The 21600-nt window shown below is 46.2% G+C and overlaps 1 protein-coding gene across 3 annotated transcripts in view; it reads left to right on the plus strand.

The window, feature by feature from the left end:
- Positions 1–21600, plus strand: part of TRIM44 (tripartite motif containing 44) — a 105703-nt gene that overhangs the window by 77988 nt on the left and 6115 nt on the right. The window contains exon 6 of one of the 3 annotated variants that reach the window (XM_032841041.1): positions 11696–11781. The exons of the other annotated variants lie outside the window; for them this stretch is intronic. Within the exon in view, the coding sequence (XP_032696932.1) occupies positions 11696–11714 (19 nt within the window). The 3' untranslated portion in view covers positions 11715–11781. Of the gene's footprint in view, positions 1–11695; positions 11782–21600 lie in introns of those variants that run through there. 3 annotated transcript variants of the gene reach the window in all.

The following is a 21600-nucleotide window of genomic DNA, read 5'->3' on the forward strand; positions in this document are numbered from 1 at the left end:
TCGCAGACTAACCTTTATGGGGGTGGTTGAGCCCCGCCCCTACACAGGCGGCCAATTGAATCCCAATTCACCCCAGTGGATATACGCGCGCCCCACCGATTGGACGTCTCCACCCGGCCTGCCCCCGCCCCTACATCTGGGGTCCACAAGCCAGTTCCTCTGGGAGGGGCAGGCCTTTACAGTCCAGCAGGGACAAGATGAGTAAGTTAAGTCACTCTTCCCCTGGGATTCCGAAAACGTTGACAGAGTGGCTGGAGTGGCAGGAGGCGCCCCGTGTAGCCTCAGGCACCATCCTTCTCAGTCAGCACGGCATTGAATTGAGTCTCCATTAACAGAAGTAGCACCTTGATGGCCATTTAGCTCAAGTCTTTGCTCTGCTTGTTTGAAATGAGAATACGGTGATAAGTGACACCATGGCCTTCGACAGAATACTTCCGGCATTGCATCGCAGTTGTTCATGACTTTCCAGCCCCCGTCCTTGGCTTTTCTAGGGGCCAAGAGACTTTTCCTCACTGTGCATCATAGGAAGTAGTTTATTTACAAAGCTGAGTTCCCATCAGCCAGTGTCTGCTTGACCTGGAAGCTGTGTTTCTGGGAAACGTAGTCTAGCTCTGGGTCTGCCATTTTAACCATTTCACCCAGAATGCTGGGTGTGGTGCTTTTTTCATGTGGTCATTTCAGTTAAATGGCTCCCTTGACTTTTCAGTATTGACTTTATTGTACAGTCTAAGCTCTCCAAAGATGAGAGTTGTACCAAATGAGTTTGAGGTTTTAAACCGCTTTCCTATCTCCATCACCAGGCAGTGTTTTGAAATATACTTTTTAACTGGCAGATACTCAAATCCTGATGTGGTATTGGCACTTTGGTTTTAACTGTAGGCTTTGTTTAAGTTACAGGCTCACTCACTTGAAATGGTTAAACCAATTTGTATGCGTAGTTGTGACCTCAGTTAATTTGTTACAGAAAAAGTTTAAATCCTGATCGTTGTCTGCAGGAATCCTCCCATGAGGCACAGCTAGTGGGCCTTGGTTCCTCCACCCGCATGTGTACCAGACATGGTGCGAGGCACAGTAGAATAAAGGACCAGCCACGGACCTCCTCGCAAGGCACTCGCTTGTCCAGTTGAGATATGAAACTTGTAAGCAGAGAATTACACTGTACAAGTATGAGAACCATGTGGGGAAATGGGATAAGTGCTATGGGAGGCAGAGTAAAAAGTAACTAGTTCTTCCTAACAAGTTGGGAAAGTGTCACAGATGGTAACCCATTCAAACCAGCTACCTGCCCAGAGCTCTGCGGCTGGAAATGGATTGGGGAAGGTGGAGAATGGACATCACAACAGTAAGCTCTGTTCATTACAAGGGGATTTGGAGCTATGGTTCTTTCACAAGGGGAAACTGTATGCTCTATCACTAGTTAAGTCCTTGGTTGGCATTGTGCTTTATTCAGTATGAAGAGAGCTTTGCCAGCATTCATTCTTCTGGTTCTAAAAAGAGCGTGAACATAATAGAAATAGGTTTGGCCTATATTGAGGCCTTACCTGGGGGCCTGGTCAACTTGGAAATTTCATTTGTTCATTCGTTTGTTTGTTCATTTATTTATTCTCGCCTTCTCTGCAATCTAAAAGAAAGAGAGTTAGTTTCTCTTTAACAACCTCCTAGTCTTCCAAGTGTTCTGTGTTGTAACTACGTCTTCCTATTAGAGATTGTGGGTGAGGAGCAGAAACCCACCCACACTAGTTCAGACGTACAGTGGGGCTTGGAAAGGGCGTTTCACAGAACCCAATTCTAAGGAGGTATTTCTGTGCCTGGTGGAGACAGCCTGGGAACTGGTTAAGACTCTTGGGCTCCATTCTTTGTCTTTCTGTCCTTCCTGCTTTTCTTTCCTCGTGACAGAGCAGCCTGCTGTGTTTACTTCTGTCCGTCATCTTCCCTTGTAATTGGCATGCCCTGGCACCACTCCGGGTCCAGCTGTGTAGCAGTTTTCTGATGTAGGATTCAATATCACCTCGTTACAGTCTCAAGAGAAAACCCAGCTAATTCTCATCTAGTAATTAGCTGCCTTTGAGTTACATGGTCATACCTCAGGCAGACCGCACCAGTAACGAAGGGTACGTTGGGGTGGACGAGGTGTGTGGTTTGTAGGGCTTCTCCCCAAGGAGGGGGCAGGGCAGCAGAGTAAATTGGGAAAGGGAGGCAAAATTGAATGAAATTCTGCTCTGCTACCCTAGAGGCAAACTATACATAATCTAAGATGACAATTTAGTCTTTCTTAACACAGTTTTTGATAATTGGACAAAGGAATACCCCTAAGTGCCTATATCTAGTGTCCGTCACAGACAAGTTCCGTTTCTCATACAGTTAACATCTCACAGATAAACAGAATAATGATCGCTCAACCAACATGTGGCTCTACATAGCACTCTTGTTTCTCATTTGCTGCAACCAGGCCAGGGAATATGAGAAAAACGGAATTTGAAATCTCAGGAGCTACTTCCTTCCTTATCTTACTAATTTGGTGACTATGAACAGTTCCAAGCTCTTAGACGCCGTTCCTTGATTCACAGGATGGGGTTAACTTGTGGTTTTCAAATCTCAAGAGGAGCTATGAAGATAGAAATAAAAGTCTGTGGACTGTATTTCCACAGTATTTCAAAAGTTGTAATGGGAAATCTTCCATTTAACTATGACAGGGCAGAGTTATGTTAGCTGTTTCCCCTCCTTCTGACCTAATTTGTCAGTTATTGATTATTTAATTCATACAAGAAAACTAATTAAATATTCAGAAATGCTATTTGTTAGACAAAGAGTTTCCAATTCTGAAGCCCCCAGAGGGTATATAGGGGTCATTAGTGGTTAAAAGATTGTGAAATATAGTCTGATCCAAAGACTGTAAACTGATGGGTCATTAGCCAAATGTAGTCTAAGGAAGTGGTTTGTTTAGCTCATGAAGTATTTTTTTAATCTATGAGTTACTGACCAGCATTTAAAAATTGGACAGTTCCACATCAAAAAATAGAAATTTTTAGCTTCTTTTGAAAATTCAAACGTTCTGACAATACTAGATCCATATTTTCCCATGACATTGGCCAGCCTTAGGACATGCTCTTTCCAATTTACCAGTCTTCACCTGGCCCAGTTTATTCATTTCATTTGTTCACATTACCTACCAGATCCTAGAAGCATTTGAGTCTGTAATGTCTGGGCTAGTCCAATCCCCTCAGTTTTTTGCTTGGTTTTAAAGTTAAACCCATTCCCTAATTGTGATCACTCACATCTTTTGTACCCTGTACAGTTTTGTGTCTTGGCCTTTTTATGTTGCTGTTTTAAGGTCTTTCATGCCAGCTGTGTGTTCGGCTCGGCTGTATCTTTGAGAACAGGAGCCACATGCTCATCATCAGTTCAGCAAACGCTCTTGGCATAATTTGGGGGGTCGGGAATGCAAAGAAGAGTAAGATGGAAATCCTCGCCTGAGGAAGATCACAGCCCAGCCTTGTTTCTTTATAATGCATGAAAGTGGCTGTCACCTTGATAAGTACCAAGTGCATTTTCAAGGCCTATTTACTAGAATATTGTGATTAATAGAGTGGGGTTTGATGTCAGAAAGACTTAGGTCAGAGCAGTGACCCACCTTTTATTGCCCACTTAAGCAATTTATCTAAACTCTCCAGCTTTAGTTTTCTGGTATTAAATGGGGATAATCTTGATGCCTGTGGGGTGAAATTCGGCTTTGTTAACCTGATGTTCATAAGAGGTTAGGCGTGGTGTTTAACATTTAATAACTGCCAATGTGTGCTGACTGATTACTAGGGCTAGGCATCCAGTTGGCACTCAATTAATGCTTGTTGAATTAACAAATGAATGGGCAGAATAAATTCAGCGTGAAGAATTAAATGTGTTTAAATAGGCAAATAGCTGTCAAGGATGATTTCACCAAAAGTGTCTCTGGCAGGCCTGGAAGACAACAGATTTTTGATGGCTTTGAATGTTCTGGTTTTAGTGAGCCTAGAGGAAGCACATGTTGTGGCAGAATCAGCACCCAGAGTTCTTTAAAACAGATTCATAAGCTTACCTCTGTGGAATAACATCAACCCCCAGGTTAATGTAAGTTGATACAGAGTTGAGAAGAGAGGAATACATCTCTACTAATCTTGCAAAGTACACTTGTGAGTAGTGTCAGGACTTGAGAATTGGCCTGTAGGCTAAGACTCCCTGAAGCAGCAGGTAGACGTTATCTCTGTGAACAACCATAGGGTTGCTAAGGTGACTGCCCAAACGGGAAAAAGCATTAGACCACCTTCCCAGAGCTACTGGGCTGCTTCCTCTTTGTTAACAGCCTTAAGGGACAGGCTGAGGGGAACTGACTTATTTACTGTGTGCTGTCACTGTCTCATTTAACTGTTACACTGATCCTGTGACACACTTTACTATGCAGATGATAAAACTGAAGCTCAGAGAGATTAAGGGACACAATTCAGTTCTCCTACAGCTTATAAGCGGCAGGACAGGACTATGGTTCTTTCCATAATTGCACAGAGCCTCTCAGAACCAACCTCACCATCTCAGAGTGTTCCCTGTGGCCACCAAACCCATCCTCCTTCCCACTCCCAAAAGGAAGCTCAAGTAAAGGCCAGCAAAGTAGACTGACTAAACTGCTCATTTTCTTCTTATCCCTACTGAGCACATGTTTAGCAAGCATCCACATTATGCCCCGCATTGCTCCTGTTGCTAAGGATACAGGGCAAACAAGACAGAGATGAGGTCCCTTCTCTAGGAGAATTTAACTCTAGTGGAAAGAGACAAAAAACAAACAAACAAAAGCACTAGTAAACCACTAAATACACAAAATAATTTCAGATATTGTTAGGACATGGAATAAGGTGATTTGATTAGAAGGGACTGGGTAGAAGAAACTACTGTAGACAAGGTATTCAGAGAAGAGCTGAGGAGGCCACTTTGGAGCTGAAACCTGACTGAACAAAGGCTCCAGCCAAGTAGCAGTGGGCACGGGGAGCACTTCAGGCAAAGGGAACAGGAAGTTCAGTCTAGATGCTGACTAGAGGCTGGCCTCTGGTGAAGACCAGTCTGAATGATGACTATTTTGCTTGATATGATTATTTTTCTGAGTATTTTGGCAAAGGGCTGGTAATCTTTAAGTAGGCTATGATCTATACGAGTCATGGACCTAAGTTGGCTTTATAGGAAAAGGGTGGACACAGGGGTTTACATCTGCTTCTTGGCAGAGAACCACATACCCTAGGCTCTGCCTGGGCAGTGGCACACTGCATTCGAGACTGGTAAGGACCCAGATATGGCAGGATCAGCAGGAAGCCTCCAGAAGCCCTGGTCACACAGACAGATCTCAGACACCTAGGAAGGGAGCTGCTGGATGATGTCAACATTTGTTTTGGTGCCAAATGAGATTATTCCCAGGATGGTTTTGGTTATCAGAAGGGATAAATTCTAAAACAACAAAGAAGGAAATAAATTATTATTATTATTATTTTTATTTTTTGTAGAAAAGTATAGACTAAATACACAGCCTAAAATAATTTGGGGAGTAGAAGAAGAGGGAGTGCCACAAACTCAAACAAGGTTCGAGCGGAATAACTTTTTTAAAATGTTAAAAATCACTGCCTAGACCAAAGCTTCCCTAACCTAGATACCCTTCACATAGTAATAGGAATTAGAAAGCTATTTGCCCTGTTTCAGACACGTGAATGGATAATAAGGCTAGACAGGCTATCATTTACTCTGTGCCTTTCAGGTCACTCTTTCATTGGTTTATTCAGTATTGCAGTAAACCCTTAATGAGTTATCCACTTGGTGCCAGGTACAATGTGAAGTGCTAGGAAATTTTTTAAATTACTGAAATAAGAATCCTTGCTTTTGAGACATTTTAACCATCTGGAGAGCAAAGAGACAAGTAAATGGATCATTACAGAGCAGTGTAACGTACCCATATAGGTGTTTATGAAGTGTTTTGAGAAGTTGACACAGTGGGACAAATCCTAGGGATAGGGTTTTGGAAAGCTTCCTAGAGGAGATCTTACTAAATCTATGTTTAAAGGACATATATAAATTACCAGATGGGTCCAAGGGAATGAAATTCTTGGCAGAGGAGTCATCATACACTTACAACACGTAAGGCTTTGAATTCTCCAGAGTACTTATGCATTGTATCAGAATTATGTTCAGCTTCAAGGAAAACTCTGGTGTAAGTAGCTTAAGCAAATAGAGGTTTATTTGTTTCACATATTAAGTTTGGAAGGAGGTGACTGCTGGCTTTGGTTCGGTGCCTCATGATGTCAGTACCGCCACGTGTCTCTGAGACTCCCTGGGCTTGTTGCCTTATGACTGAAAAGGAGCTGCAGCTTTGGGTATCATATCTGTGCTCAAGCATGAAACAGGGGTCAGAAAAAGGGCCATGTCTGTTAATCACAAAAGTAAACATATCCCCCAGGAGCACCCCACCCAAACTAGAAGACTTATCCTTCCATGTCGTGGGCTTGGACCAGGCACGTGCCCCCTGCCCCGCACTGCAGTACGGGCTTTGTGTGTAGATACTTAACCCTTCCACCCTCCAGAGTAGAAACCAGCAAGGGAACGCAAGTGAGCAGTCACTAAATCAACCCAGCGGTGGTATCGGCCACACCGTTTCATTTTACTTGCTCCTCATGATAACCTTGTCGGTAGGAAGAGCAGGTGTTACCAGCTTCACTTTACAGAAAAGAAACTGAGATGGTGCCGTCACAGGGCAATACCTTTATGTAGCAATAACAACACAAAAATTTAAAGCTAGTGTTGATTGTGTGCTTAGTACAACCCAGACTGTGCTAAGCACTTCACGTTGTTCTCTTCCTTCCTCCCTTGCAGTCCCGGGAGGGAGGCTGTCCTTGTTTGATAGGTGAGCAATCTGAGGTGTGAGAAGATGTTGCCATAACTCGCATGGGATCGCAAAGCTGGCGTAGCTCAGAGCCGGGTCTCCAACCTCAGTTCTCCAAAATGCCAGCCCGGTGCTCTTCTCGCCTCTTCTACCTTTATACTCTCATAACTTCCTCCCTGTAGATCAAGTCTCATTGTCATGGCCCCAGAGGCCTTGAAGCCACCCCATGCCCCTATGACTCTTGTTAATTTATTTGACCCACTCCTGTTTCTTCATTATTGCTTTTATGAACAGAGAATCCAGCAACACATTATTTCAAATGTCTTGCCATTATGAATGCATTTCCTTTCATTGTAATAGCACCGACCATAATGAGTACATTTTGTATCCGTGCAGATGTCACTGGTGTTTTCGATGCTCCATTCTAATTTATGTTGGAAAATGAATACTTAAAGTATTGCCCAGGCTCCCATTACTCCAGAGGAAATGAGGGACACCCTGTGTGTATGCATATGTTTTTGCATTCATGCGGCAGATAGAATGTTTTGGTCAGAATGAATTGTGTGCCTGAAATGAGTCTGGCCCTTTCCTGGAAGGACACACTGGAGGTAATTTGCCATGCATGTCAGCAAACCTGTGCAAGCAGGTTTCTTTATGACTGTGTGTCTGGGCCTGCTGAAGGGGCGCAAATTATAGTCCAATTATTTTAGAAAGGGAGGACGGAAAGCTTAGCTGATTGAGGGATCCAGGTCCTGGAGTACCCCAAGATCTTCTTGACTTCATATGCGCAGCCTACAAGGTTGCTGTTGTGCTTGGTGCCAACAGATCACCCCATCAGTCAGCCACACAGTTCGACGGCTTTTTGACATTGAGGGTAAACAGTGAGACAGGAACAGAAGGTGCTCGGTTTGGGGCTAGTTGCATGAACTGATCTTTATGTTGAGAGTCTGTGAGGTAGAGGGATGATTGTAGGCAGAGAATTTGAAATGCCAGCTTGTGGTAGAATGTGCCTCCTTTGTGGAAAGAGGCTGAGGTACGTAGCTATCCAAGAAATGGTTTTCCCTACATTTGAAACAATATTTGGGCCGTAAGTCTCTAGACCCTGAGCCTGGCTGTCAGGGATACTTGGGGTGTCTATTCCAAACATATCATTTCCAAGGCCCAGGATTGCAGTGGTAAAGGGGGACCTGGAAGGTAGTCGGTGAGACCCGTTCTTAGGAATCTTCATTCATAGGTTCTGGGAACTAAAAAGGAGGTAACCTGGTGGTTTACAGAATAGAAGAGGAGTCTAAATATCTATAAAATCCTACATTTTTATGTCATGTATTCCAGCTAAATCTTTTAAATATCCAGGAGTTGCCCCTTAAAAAAAATGGTCCACTCGGTTTAGGACTACTAACTTAGTATACACACAGATATACACTATGCACAAAGATGAGGGCATCTGGAAAAGTTTTTCTTCTAACAAAAATTTTCTAAAATTTGGCTTGGGGGAGAACAAAATTTTTTTTATATCTAAGTGATCTTAAATCTCACCAGCTTCTTATTGCTAAAAAATCTATCAGAATCTAGACTGGAATTTCAGGAGTTGTCCTTTTCTGTTTCACAAGGAGTGCTTTCCCCTCCCAGTCTCTGAAGCCTTAATTTTTGCTCAGGGCGTCCCCTGGCTCCTCTGTCAATACCCAAAAGACAGACTTGAAAGAACCAGTTTTTCCAAATCTACCTAGAAATCTAAGCCCAGATAAGACCAATGCAATAACCTTAAAGAACTTATTGTTCTTTGCTTCTTTGATGCCAAAAATCTGCTAACACTTGTCCTATACTAAAAAAGTCTACTATTTTACAGGAGATTCTGTAGGACCAAATATACTGTTAAAACACTAATGTATCTAGCTCCAGATTGAATTTCCGCGTCCTGTATTCTCCATTATTGCAAACTCAAATGCCAGTAATGCCCGCTGCAGCCTCTGAAAGGAAACAGCAAGAGGAAAACACTTTCCAAGCTCTGCGCGCCGGGGCGGTCTGTGCCACTGTTCACCATTCGCTCTGGGGCAGCGATGTGAAGCACATTCTACTTCACCTAGGGCAGGGTGAGTCTCTGGAAGGTGTGCAGAAACGAGGGTACAGCTAGAAGCCGCGTCCTGCAGTGGCGGCATCAGGTTTCCATGGACAGATCACAGAAGAAGATGCAGTTTACCACCAGAGCCATTTTGAGTCAGAAATGGAGGAGACCGAAACCCAAGAACCTCTGGGTCTCCACGCCACCATTAGGGTTCGAGTGAGGAGCCAGGGTGAGAACACGGTATCCGCACGGTGCCCCTTCCAGCCGCTGCTGCCTGTGCGGTTCAGCTGGCTGGCCAGCCTGGGAGCCGTCTGCACTGCTCTCCCGAGGAGCTCCCAGCTGAAGAGAGCTCCTCCAGCCAGTGTGCCTTCAGGGGACGGTAGAACCAGAGGCAAAGCCACTTGCATTAATTCATCCAAACAGGTCTTTTGCCTCCTAAAACGTTCAAGGTTCCCACCATATGTATATATAAGTTTCTTGTCTCCAAATAGCTGTGCTTATAGTCTCCTCTGAGATGGCTGAGCAGCGAGGGAGAGGATAGGCCCAGGGAGAATATGGCTCGCTCTTTCTTGAATCAAGTTGTCTGCGCTTCCACGGCCATTCTTTAGTTATTGGTGTCCTTAGCCATGAAACAGATGCAAAGTCTTTATATTTTTCCTCAACAAGAAATGGCACCTACTGAATGAGAACAAGTTGATACCATATCTCTGTAGTTTCTGAAACCGTTTATCTGAAATCAGGCAGAAATTACTCCAATAGCTATCATTTATGTTGACTTGTGCCAGGTATAGCATTAAGGACTTTAATAAGGTATCTTATTTAGTGTTCACAGCTGCTCTCTGACATAGGGTTAATTGGACCCATTTTATATGAGGATTTAAAACATAGGAAAGTGACATTCCCAGCGTGACAGTATCTACTTGTTTCAGAACCCAGCCCTTACCTTTCACGTGGTCATTGACAACTCTAGAAGACTGAAGAAGGAATCCCTCAGAGAGACTCCACTAGCCCACTTAACGTAGCTGAGTTCCCTCTTCCTTTCATCAGGTGCACAGGACAGGCCACGGTGCTGTCCACACTAGCCGCTACTGCCTGATGTACCAGGGGCTTAAGAACTGACAATGGGCGGCTCAGCACCACGCACACCCAGCCAGGGGCCCAGCCTAGCCCAGTGCTGTCTTTGGTGGCAAGAACAGTGGCTTTGCTGTGGGACAAACCTGGGCTCCGGACACGATTGGGGCACTGACCTCTCTGAGCCTCAGTTTCCACATCTGTAAAACAAGGAGTCATAATGCCTTCTTCACAGAGATGTGGTCCACATGGGATGAGAGATTATATATAACTACCTAATATAATGCAGAGCTCACTAGATAATTTTTTTAAAAGTACATAGTTGCTTCAAATGTCATTTTACTGTGTGTTAACAAAAGGTTTCCCAGGCACCCCGAAATGTTTTGGCCTCAGCAGGAGCAGGGTTGAAAGATACAGTGTTCTGCAGTTTTCCCAAAGGCAGGTTCATTCTTTAGAACCAGTTCTGCTTTTTATGGCCTGTTCTTCCCTCCAAGGTAGGAGGTGGGCTGATGCCTTCCCTTCTGTTCTCCCTATCCTATAGCTCTTCCCCAAGAATTCTCTCACCTCCCTTTCGTGATTTCCTTAAGTGCTTTGAATGGCTGCTTGACACTAGAAAGATATTCCCAGCAGGCACTCAATTTGTAATTGCCGCTTGTTGCTAGATGTGAACTTGCGGCTGACCTCTGGGAAAGCAGTGGGGACTGGAGGAGGGAGCCAGGCTCTGCTCCAGCAAAGCAAGGCGATGGGTCCCTGAGCAGCTTCAGAGAGAGGCCTCCAAGCCCACCGCAGCTCCCACGCTCCCTCCTGATCTCTCAGTCCCGCTCCCCTTGCACTGCACTTCCTGGCCTGCCTGGACCTTGCCCAGTTTGAACTTCGTGATGAATTGGCCTGTTCATGGACATGGCTCGCTGCTTAAGCCTGCCGCTCTGCCCCTCGCGCCAGCTCAGACTCGTTGCTCGTGCGGATTTCCCTAATGAGGCCGCTTCTAGCTCGGCTGGGCTCCCCAGGCCTCCGGATTCTCCATTCGTCCCGCACCCCCGGGAGCAGTAGCTCCCCGTGGCCCTACAAGCAGGGCCAGGCTCTGTGAGCCTGAGAGGTGAACTCGGAATAGTCTCTGGAGGCCGGAGGGCTCGGCTCAGCCTCGGGGAAGGACGTACGTTCGAAGGCCGGTTCTGGTCTGGGGAGGGCAAGGGCGACGAGATGGCTGTTCCAGGCGGGGCATGAGAGGTCCTTGTTATGACTTGTTAACAGCTGTTAGAGCCGGCAGCGTGAAGGAAAAGTTTAGAACTGGAGCTGCCACCGAGATTTAAGGATTATCTGTGGATTTCAATGCCATTACTGTTCTTTACTGGAGGGGAGGGGAGGGGGAGTTGGAGTGAAAGAGAAAATAAAGCCTCTAGTACAGAGTTCTGTCAGATTCATGGAGTCCTGTACTCCTCCTCCAGGCAGCTTTTACCTTCCTCTGGTGAGCCTGACTTGAGAGTCGCCTGTTAACCCCCAGCACAGGTGCCCATTACAGCCATGTTGTGACCGTTCGTTTTAGTTGAGATGAGTAAGAGCTAAGTGGGCGATCATCTTTCCTTTTACAGAGAGACCAGTCATTCCCGCCTTGGTTTCTAGGCCCCTACAGTTACTCTAATCCCATTTCTAAAGCCTGGTCTTCCCATCCTCTCCAGTGGGCAAGAAGAGCCGTAGGATTAGGCACCAGAGTCCTTCATCCCAGTGGGACTCCAGGCACCGTCAGCTATCAGACTGACATCATGTGAGCAACAACACAATGGCAAGTATGTGAGGTAAAGGATGTGTTAACCTTATTGCGGCAGACATTTTAAAGCATACATGTGCCAGATTATGAGAGCGTGTACCTTAGACTGGCACAGTGTTCCATGCCAGTTAGATCTCAGTAAAGCTGGTGGGGAGTGAGACTCCAGAGATCCGAGAAGCAGTTTGGGAAGGAGAAAAGCCTTCTCTTCCCAGCTGAGCATAAAGCAAACAGTTCCATAGGCTTTGCTGAAACTCCCATCTATAGAATTGTCCTCTTTTTTAAACTTCTTTTTTTCTTTCTTGCATGTATTTCAGTCAGGGGCCCTAAAAATAGTTCTTAGAGAGGAGTAACTTTATTGTCTCACAGCAAATGTTTTTTAATTTAAAAACAAACCCTGAAAGAATTCTCTCATCTTTTCCCCGAAGTGGTTAGCTGGAATGTTTATTTTGCTGTCATTCCCTCCCTCTACCCCTCGGCGCCAGGCAGAGTGAAGACTGCAGTGGAACGTTTTAAGTAGCCAGTGGGGGAGTGGGTGGGGAAAGCAAAAGATCTGTACGCGTCTCGTTAGTTTCTCATGCGGGCGTAGAAGAGCCGTCTGATATAGTACATATCGTGTATGTGATGGAGTTCTGATTGGGACTCAGAAGCGAGAGCCGGAACCGTCCTCTAATCCAGGAAGGAGGAAGGGAACAGAGCAAGACGGAGTGGAGGTCTGATGTGTCAGGCACTGTCTTACACACCGTTTCCCGAGAGAAACAGTCACTTTGGGAGCATTTGCCATGTGCCATATGCTTTTACTTTGATAAAGGGCCTGGAATCATTGACCCCGTTTGACAGATGAGGAAACTGAGGCTCAGTGGAGTAAGTTTTGCCCAAGGGGACTCACTTAATAGGTGGAAGGACTGGATTCAGACCTTGGTTTCTCTGTCCCCTTCCTGCTCCTCTCCGTCTGAAAGCCAGGGTGGAAAGTCTGACAGCAGAAAGCCATCTAGATTATAGACAGGTGCCTCTCAACTCTGCAGCTTTGGAGGGTGACTGGGCCTTATTCGATGCTAAGGGGAACATTCCCTGGTGCCCATCAGGGTATTCGGATTATCTTGCTCTGGCTAGGCCCTCACATTGGGCCAGTGGAGAGCAATTGCTTTTCAGGTATTATGAATAAATGTTATGACATCTGATTTATGTTGAGAAGTGAGCCACAGTCAGGTTCTCCTGCAGATGGATGGGACAGGTCTGAAGTGGCAGGATGATGTCATTTGAGTGTCACAGCCGAGCTGGCTTCAGAAAAAGCCAGGAGGAAGGCAGAATGTGTCTTTAATGATCTTTATGTGCTTCCTTCTGCACCCTCTGCTTAGACCCTAATCCTGGGCCTTTAAAGGTGATCATTTCTCCTTCCCTAGCAAAACTCAACCATCTGCCTTGTCCCCCATCAGCTTCTAAGAGGACCGCTGGCTCACCCAGAAACTCATCTGTTCTCACGTGGCATATGGTAGCCCCACAACCTACTCTCGTCTTATAGTAGCTACTGATTTTTCACGTGGGGGCTCAGCCAGAAGTCAGTACCTCAGAACCGGTAAGTTCCTCAGGTTTCGTGGCTTATGGGGAGATTTTGTGAACACGACAAAGACTGCAGCTGCCTTTTACCCGTGTCATGTGTGCCAGTGCCTAGGACAGCCCTCTGATTCAGAGCAGTGGGCTTTGTTCAGTCTTGACATTGGGTGATGGTATGTGAAGGGTGGAGAGCTTCAGTGTTCCTTCCTCTTTTGTCTCTCTGTTTCGGGCTGTCTCCTGTTTGGTGTGTTCATGTATTTGGGGTCATCTTCTGGCCAGGCCAGCGCCTGTCTCTCATCTGACAGAATTGATGTGGAATCCGGGGACAGCCTCTGGTAAGATTGGCTGACTGTAAATTGGATGTGATGTTCATCTCCTTGGCTGTCTCTGTCGACAGGGGCAGATTCCTACAGTCCAGACCTGTTGGCTGTATCGTGAGCTTTTGGAATAGTGAGGTGGGGATAGCTTTTCTTACCTTCTCCATTTCCTGGGGAGACTCCTAGCAAGAGTGTTTACTGCAAGGGCAGGGATAGGACAGAGTAAATAAATAGGGAACCAGGCCTCCATCCGAATGGTTCCCTTTTATAAACTTCTTCGTAGTTATACTCATCTCAAAGAAGGTTAGCTGGCAGACACGCAGGAGTTATTAATTAGGCACAAGAAACATCCTTGTAGTTCACTATCTCCCTAATTCCAAGCCCTCTCACTGTCCCTAGCATAGGCCTTAGACTCTTGGACAAGTGAGTCTGACTTTGGCAAAGAAGGAGTCCTTGGCTGTGCTGGGGAGTGTGTGCACTCCCTCCGGACCCCCGCATCGAACACTGGCACCTCGGCTACCCTTCCAAGCGGAGTGTCAGACTTGCACTGAAGATCCGGATCGCACTGGAGCAGCCTGATGCATGCCGGGCCCCCGAGCAGGCTTGATAGTGAGCTACCGCTAGGTGTTTGTTTTTTCTTGCTTCTCTGAAATAGCTGTTTTTGCTGCCTTGGGGAGTGTCACACAGAACCCAGGCTGGATATTTTAAGCACAGCCCTGGTTCACAGTTTGGCGTGCTGGCAGTGTGGTAGACGCCATATGGAGCCCTGACACCCTTCTCTCCCGCTCTTTCCCATCTTCTTAGGAGACACTTAGACATGACCCATGGAGCGAAGTACTAGGAGCTGGCGGTGAGAAACGCTTTCTCCCAGGTACCCTCCCACATGCTCTCTCCAGCCTCCACGAACGTCTCACGGCTCCTGAACGCGCTGAGCCGGCGCACACCTTCAGGACTCTGTTCAGGCTGTTCCCTCCACCTGGCATGCCCTCCCTCTGGCCCCACAGGCTTCCTGGAAAATTCCAGCCCATCTGTCCACATCGAGTGGCAGTCTTCGCTGACTCCACAGGTGGAATGTATCATCTCTTCCTCTTCCCGTAGAACATTGGCTGCATTCTTTGCTTGCGCTTGAGCTCTAGCTGAGTCCCCTCTGTGTTCCCCTCCCTGGCATGTCATACGGGCTCAGCCATCGTGAGGCGAAATGGAAGCAGTCGGCTTTGGGATGGGAGCAATCTAGAAACAGTTGAATCTGGTTGAGTGCCCGTTACTTGGTAGTAAGGCAGCTAAACACGAGAGCTCATTGAGTATTCCTGTCCACTCTAGGAGGTACATCCTGGTATTTCCCCTGCCTCAGTTGCCGTCCAAAACCCATGCGCCCATCATTCTCTGTCCCAGTATCCTGCTTGACCTTCTCCACAGTACTTCCCTCTATGTGAAGTTATCTGTTTCCTCGTTTATTAGATGTCTCCCTCACTAGAAATGAAGCTCCATGAGAACAGGGACCTTGTCAGTCTTACTCCCTGCAGTGACGCTGACAGCCCATACGGCGCCTTGTATACTGTGGGTGCTCAGTAAGCATTTGTTCCCTGAAACCGTGAATGAATGAATGATAACCCATGTCACAGACAAGCAGATTGAAGCTTACAGAGGTTTAGTAGCTGTGCCAAAGTCAACCTAGCTCAGAAGGGCCTAGATGTGAATCCTGGTGTTACTCCAATGTGGACAATCCTAACAGATTCTTTTACCTCCTTTAGGCGTTTTCCAGGAAGACAGATCTTAGTGCTCCTGGGAGAAAAGTCTGCTTTTCTCCTGGTCATAGTTACCGCCTTGAGGGCCAGTCTTCCCCATCTTGCTCTTTATCTGCTAAATCCTTTCTCCTAGGCCAGTGGAGGTTGTGTGAGATCCCGTGTGGCAGCCACCAGAATGCCTCCTAAGTGCCCGGCGTGGTGCTACACACTGGACATACGATGGTGAGTGAGAAACAGGGCCAGCCTCCCAGGAGCTCAGGCGGTAAAGACATTTACAGTATTACCACACGAAGGGATGCTGAATCCCTGAACCCCGGGAGGCTGCAGGGACAAAGCAGGGATCTGTCAGACCACCTTCATCGCCATTTCTCTGCAGGCAGACAAGGGGGCATCATTCCAGCTGAACTCACATTTTATCTTCTAGTGACGTGGTGGGGGGCGGGAATCGGCCGAAGCCTGTAAAGACTTTCTCTGCATCCTAAGTAAAAGCGTGAGAGGTGGGTGCCTCTCACGTCAGGACAGATAGGGTTGAAACTGAAACCGGTGTCTGACCCAGAGACCTTCTGTCCTGAGCCCAGGGGGCAGTGTCTTGGTGGCAGGCCCTTTTGCAGGGCTGTGTGGCCCACAAGCACCAAATTAAGAATCTGAGGGAAACCGCTACCTTGCAGCCAGGTGGCTACAGGGAAGTCACAGGCAGATCACAGTTGTCGACATGGAAGACATCTGGCTATACTTTTTTTTTTAAAGACACTATTGGGATGCCTTACGGCAGGGAGGAAGTCTGCTGGTAATTGGTGTCCAAACTGGAGTCTGAGTCTGCTGAGGCCTTGGATGGTCTTCAGCGATCCTCAGAGGTCTCGCGTCTGCTGCCGGCAGTGAGGAGTGCAGCCAGGCTGACGGGACAAGCTCGGGACCCCCCGCCCCCACCTGGGGGGGAAGAACACAGGCCAGGCCTCAGGTGTCCTTCCAGCCCTGCCTCGCTGTGGGACTTTGGGATGTCACTTCATTTCTGTGCTCTTTGGGTTTTTTCATCTGTAAAAGGGAGTGTGCATTCTGTTAGAGTTATTATTATGAAAACCGAACGTGAAAATGTTGGTGAGGTGACGAGTTCAGAGCCTAGCTGATAATAACGATAGCACCCATTTAGTGAGTCCTTCCATGTATCACTGTCCGTTTTACACACGTGGAAATCTTTGTTTAAAAAGGCAGCCGTCAAAAACTAATGATGTACTATATGTTGGCTAATTGAACATAATAAATAAGTAAAGACATTCTACCCAAGGTCGTATGCTAATATGCTGGCCTGGGGTCTTGAAGCCATGTCGCTGAGTCTCACTTGTGCACTTGTCCCACTGTCACCACCATTACGACAGCTAACCCTGCTCTCCCACTTGCGCACCCACGCCTCAGCTGGCATTTCTCCTGAGGGGAGGGAGGGGAACAGTGATAAGCACCCTTTACTTCCATCTTGGCTGGGTGTCTCCCTCCCTCCATGGACCACTGGTGTGAAGCCCAGCTTGGGTTAAAGTCTTAGAACCCAAGCCTGCGTGGAGCACAGCTCACAGCTAGATTGTGGAGGGCTGGAAGTTGCCAGACGTGCAGCTGTTTTATAAGGAAGCCAGATGAGAACATTTCCTCCGCAGATGAATTGGTTCTTCATATTTCCTTGCCTGGGAAGGGCGGATCTGAGCTTGCTTCTGCTTTGCCCTCTGTGACACAGCGTTCCTTGGACACACCCAGCCTTTACCAGTAAGGCTTAGTCATTTGTAAGAGCAATGTTGTTTATGATACAACATTTTCATCCACGCATTGTACCTCCCCCCCACCCCGCCTTGTGGTTATATGTGCACAGTGATTGCAGTGACAGAAAAGAAAGAGAGTCTGGGCTCACCTCTAGAAATACACTGTCCATGAGATGCCTGGGTAGTATCTCCAAGACCAGTAAGCTTCCCACAGTTAGCTTGGGAAGGCTTGGAAGGTTTCTAGAACAATGATACCTTAAGGAGTCGTTTTGATAATCACTTAGTCATTCGTTCAGAAAAGATTTGGGGAGGCTTCACTGGTGCCAGGCATATTACCCGGTGCTGGTGATCGAGCCGGGGACAAAATACTTAAGGACCCTTAGCATCTCAGAATAACTTTAGACAGTGACAAGCACCGTGAAGAGAGCACAGCAGCCTGACCCCACAGTGTGGGGCTGGGGCGGCCGCTCCAGACGGCTTGGACAGGGGAAGCATCTGAGAAGGTGACATTGAAGCTGACACCTGAATGTTAAGGAACCAGCCAGTCATTCCAAGCCAGGAGGGGAGGAGCTTCTGGAACAGAACAGCAAATGCCAAAGCCTTCATGCAGGAACAGACTCTGCTTATTTAAGAAGCAGGAAGAAAGCCAGTGCGGCCGGCAGGTGGCCTGAAATAGGTTAGAGAGGTAGGCAGAAGCCAAATCCTGTAGGGATTTGAGGGCCATGGGCTTTCTTCTAAGGCTATAGGAAGCCATTAAAGGATTTTTAAGTGGGACAGTGGCATAATCGGTTGCACATTTAAGAAGTATTACTCTGAATGGAGCTTGAAAATGAAACTGTAGGGAGTGGACAGGTAGAAGTAGGAAGACCAGTCAGAAGGCAGTGGCAGTAGGAGGTGGTGGTGGCCATGGAGAAGCTGAGGGGACAGGTGGGGAACAGAACTTGCCATGGACCCTGTGGGATAGGGAGATGGTGCTTCTAATGTTTAGACCACAATCATCAGCACACAGAAAGTACTGAATAAGCTGCAGGTGTTTATTGCCATTATGAACAAATGGCCTGTTACCAAACACCGAGGGAACGGGGCTCAGGAAGGAATCTTGAGCCCATTTACATAACCGCATGATGCCTGTAGCACCTGTGTGACATCAGTGTTAGCTCTTCTCTTCTGTTAAGAAATGGCTTTCTTGGGGTGCCTGGGTAGCTCAGTGGGTTAAAGCCTCTGCCTTCAGCTCAGGTCATGGTCTCAGGGTCCTGGGATCAGGCCCCAAATTGGGCTCTCTGCTCAGTGGGGAGCCTGCTTCCCCTTCTCTCTCTGCCTGCCTCTCTGCCTACTTGTGATCTCTCTCTGTCTAAATGAATAAAATTTAAAAAGAAAGAAAGAGAGAAAAGAAAGAAATGGCTTTCTTGGGGCGCCTTGGTGGCTTAGTTTGTTAAACCTCTGCCTTCGGCTCAGGTCATGATCTAAGGGTCCTGGGATTGACCCCACATCGGGCTTTCTGTTCAGCGGGGAGCCTGCTTCCCCCTCTCTCTCTGCCTGCCTCTCCGTCTACTTGTGATCTCTTGTCTGTCAAATGGATGGATAAAATCTTTAAAAAAAAAAGAAAAAAGAAATGGCATTCTTCAAGAAAATGGGGCTTGCAAGTTTGACGATGCATTCAGGAGCAGAGGTGTTGACTTCCAGTTAATCCTACTGCCATCAACTCACTCTATGAGTTTAGCCCCTCTTAGGCTTGATTTCTTCCTATAGCTATAAAATGTATCGAGCACTTTCTCATGCCATGTACCATGCCAAGCTCTTCATATATATAGATATATATGCCAGGCACTCTGTATATGCTCATCCCCACTTAGTCTTTCCTGCAGCTCTTCCAAGTAGACACTAAATAGTCCTTATTTCCAGGTAGGAGCACTGAGCTCACAATCCCACAGCTAGTAAATGGCAAAGTTGTGGCTCAAGCCTAGGTGCTTCTAACTCTTAAATCCACATTTATAACCCTCTGCGATATAAGATAGTCACAGGAGGTCTTGAGAGTTGGTTTGCTTCCAGTTTCCAACTTCCGGACCTCAATTCAAGGTCACCGGTGGGACTCAAAGCTATTGAGAACTAATCTGGAATACATTAAAAAAAAAAAAAAAAGCCTACTATTCATATAGAGATTAGAGATTAGTGTCAAGTGTGTATTTATTTATCGATCCTTTCTCCCTCTCCCTTTGGTAACCTGTAAGATACAGCAGCTGAGGCAACAGGAAATTTGAAGTCCAGCATTTTATTAAATCGTAAGTTTATGATTTCTGTGGATGGAGACTGCTTGAGAAAGATTGGATTTCCATTATTCACTTGCCAAGAAAAAATGAGAAAACTGGGTGGTGGGGGGAGGGGTTTCCTGAAGATGTAGGGAGCAGGGAAGGTAAGCCCTTTGGCTGTTTTCTGCTTTTCAGTTCCTCCACCCCCTGGAGTGCCTGGGCTCTAACAGGGGTTTAGGAAAGGTTCCTTTCCAGCCCTCACCACAGGAGGTGGTCAGTTAGGTGAAATCCCACTGTGCTGGAGGGAGGAAGGGAGGTTGAGGAAGGCCCACAGAAAGAGAAATATCCCCATGGCATCTTCCTCTTGAAGTTCAGTGGAACCCAAAGAATAACATGGAAGTTATTTCAGAGAGGAGACACACACGAACACATTCCCCCCATCCCCACAGACACTTTGCAACTGCTTAGTGTCGGAAAGGGTGTAGGGAAATGGGGCACACTCACAACTGTAAATCAGTATAAGGTGATTTCTCAAGGGCAATTTAACAATGATATATCAAATACCTTTAAAAGTACATCTCCTTTGCTTGTTGGAGAAATATCTCATTCTAGGACTAGGGAAGGAAATCTACACGATATTAGGATGCCAGAAAGTAAGAAAGTACTCAAAACAAATCCCCACGCAAACCCCACACTGATGAGGGTATGTCTGGGACCATAGGGACTGATGGAGCTCCCAAAGGCCAAAGCTGAACAATTTTAGCAACAATAAATAGAGTAGTATTGGGTTGTGACCCAGAGTGTAAAAATAAACATCCATGAGTCCATAGTGATACAAGTAAACTATTGGATAAATAAAGGAGAAGAGACTGCTCTCTTGTTCAAAAGAATTTACAGTAATGTATGCAAATATTTTGCCCTCCGTGATGGGGGAACAGCTCCTCACTCCGTAGGTATGGTTTGCTCAGAGTCACTGCCTTCCAAAACCTACAGTATGGGAAGCAGGGGAAGAGTAACCTTCCAGTGAGAAATGTTAACAAGCACAGCCTGGCCAGGCGACCAAGGTCGGCATCCACAGTGCTAAGTCAGACTAATGGTGTCCTGGCTATGACGTGATGAGAATGGCAGGGTCCCTCTGTGGTTCCCTCTCAAAGAGCCTGTAACCACGGCCTAATCGGGACAAAAACATCAGACAAATCCCATCCAAGGGACACTCTACAAAATCCTTGCCCAGTACTCCTCAGAGCTGTCAGGGTAATCAGAAATAAGGAATCTGAGACACTGTCACAGCCAAGAAGAGACCAAGGAGACATGATGTTTAAATGTAGTGTGGTTCTTGGGTAGAATCTGGACTGGCATGAGAGTATCAGGGCAAGACCAAGGAGATCTGAATAGAATACAGACCTCAGTTAATGCTAGCATACCATTGCTAGCATTGGTAGCAATGCTATTGCTATTGGCTCATCATAACAAATATACTTTAATAATGTAAGATGTTAATAGTAGAGGAAACTACATGTTAGAACCCTCAGTGCTACCTTTGTAATTTTTCTGTAGATCTAAAGTTGCTGTTAAAAAATTAAGTTTATTGGGAGGGAAGGGGTGGTTGGGTGATGGGCATCGGGGAGGGTATATACTATGCTGAGTGCTGTGAATTGTGGTAAGACTGATGATTCACAGATCTGTACCCCTGAAACAAATAATACATTTTGTGTTAATAAATAAATAAATGTTATGACCCAGCTGTTTACCTTCCCACTCCCTTTGGAAATAGTTAAGGATGAAGCTAAGGACTCATCCACATGGGTATATGTCACGGAGGTGTGGGTAATAAATGAAAAGCTAGAAATAATTTATATGTTCAGTAATGGGTACGGTAAGTCCATACAATTCAATCAAGAATCACAATCTTACAGAAATATATTTCTTGATAAGGAAAGGTATTTATGATTGCTAGTTGAGTGGAAAAAGCAGATTTTGAAAGAGCCTGTAAAATACATATTTTTATATATGCATGAGGAGGTATAGATAAATATATTTCAGTGTGTTAATGGTAATTATCACTGATGCATAATGCTATGGATTTTTCTTTTCATGGAAGCAGTACTTGTTACAGAAAGTACAGGTAGGCAAAAAATAAAATGTTACTTTCTGAATTTAAAAGAAAAAAAAAGGCTGGAAGTGATTCCATATAAATCCAGCAGCAGTAACAGGA

Source organism: Lontra canadensis, unplaced genomic scaffold (genome assembly GCF_010015895.1).
Source record: "Lontra canadensis isolate GAN:19392208 unplaced genomic scaffold, GSC_riverotter_1.0 scaffold118, whole genome shotgun sequence".
Classification (NCBI taxonomy): domain Eukaryota; kingdom Metazoa; phylum Chordata; class Mammalia; order Carnivora; family Mustelidae; genus Lontra; species Lontra canadensis.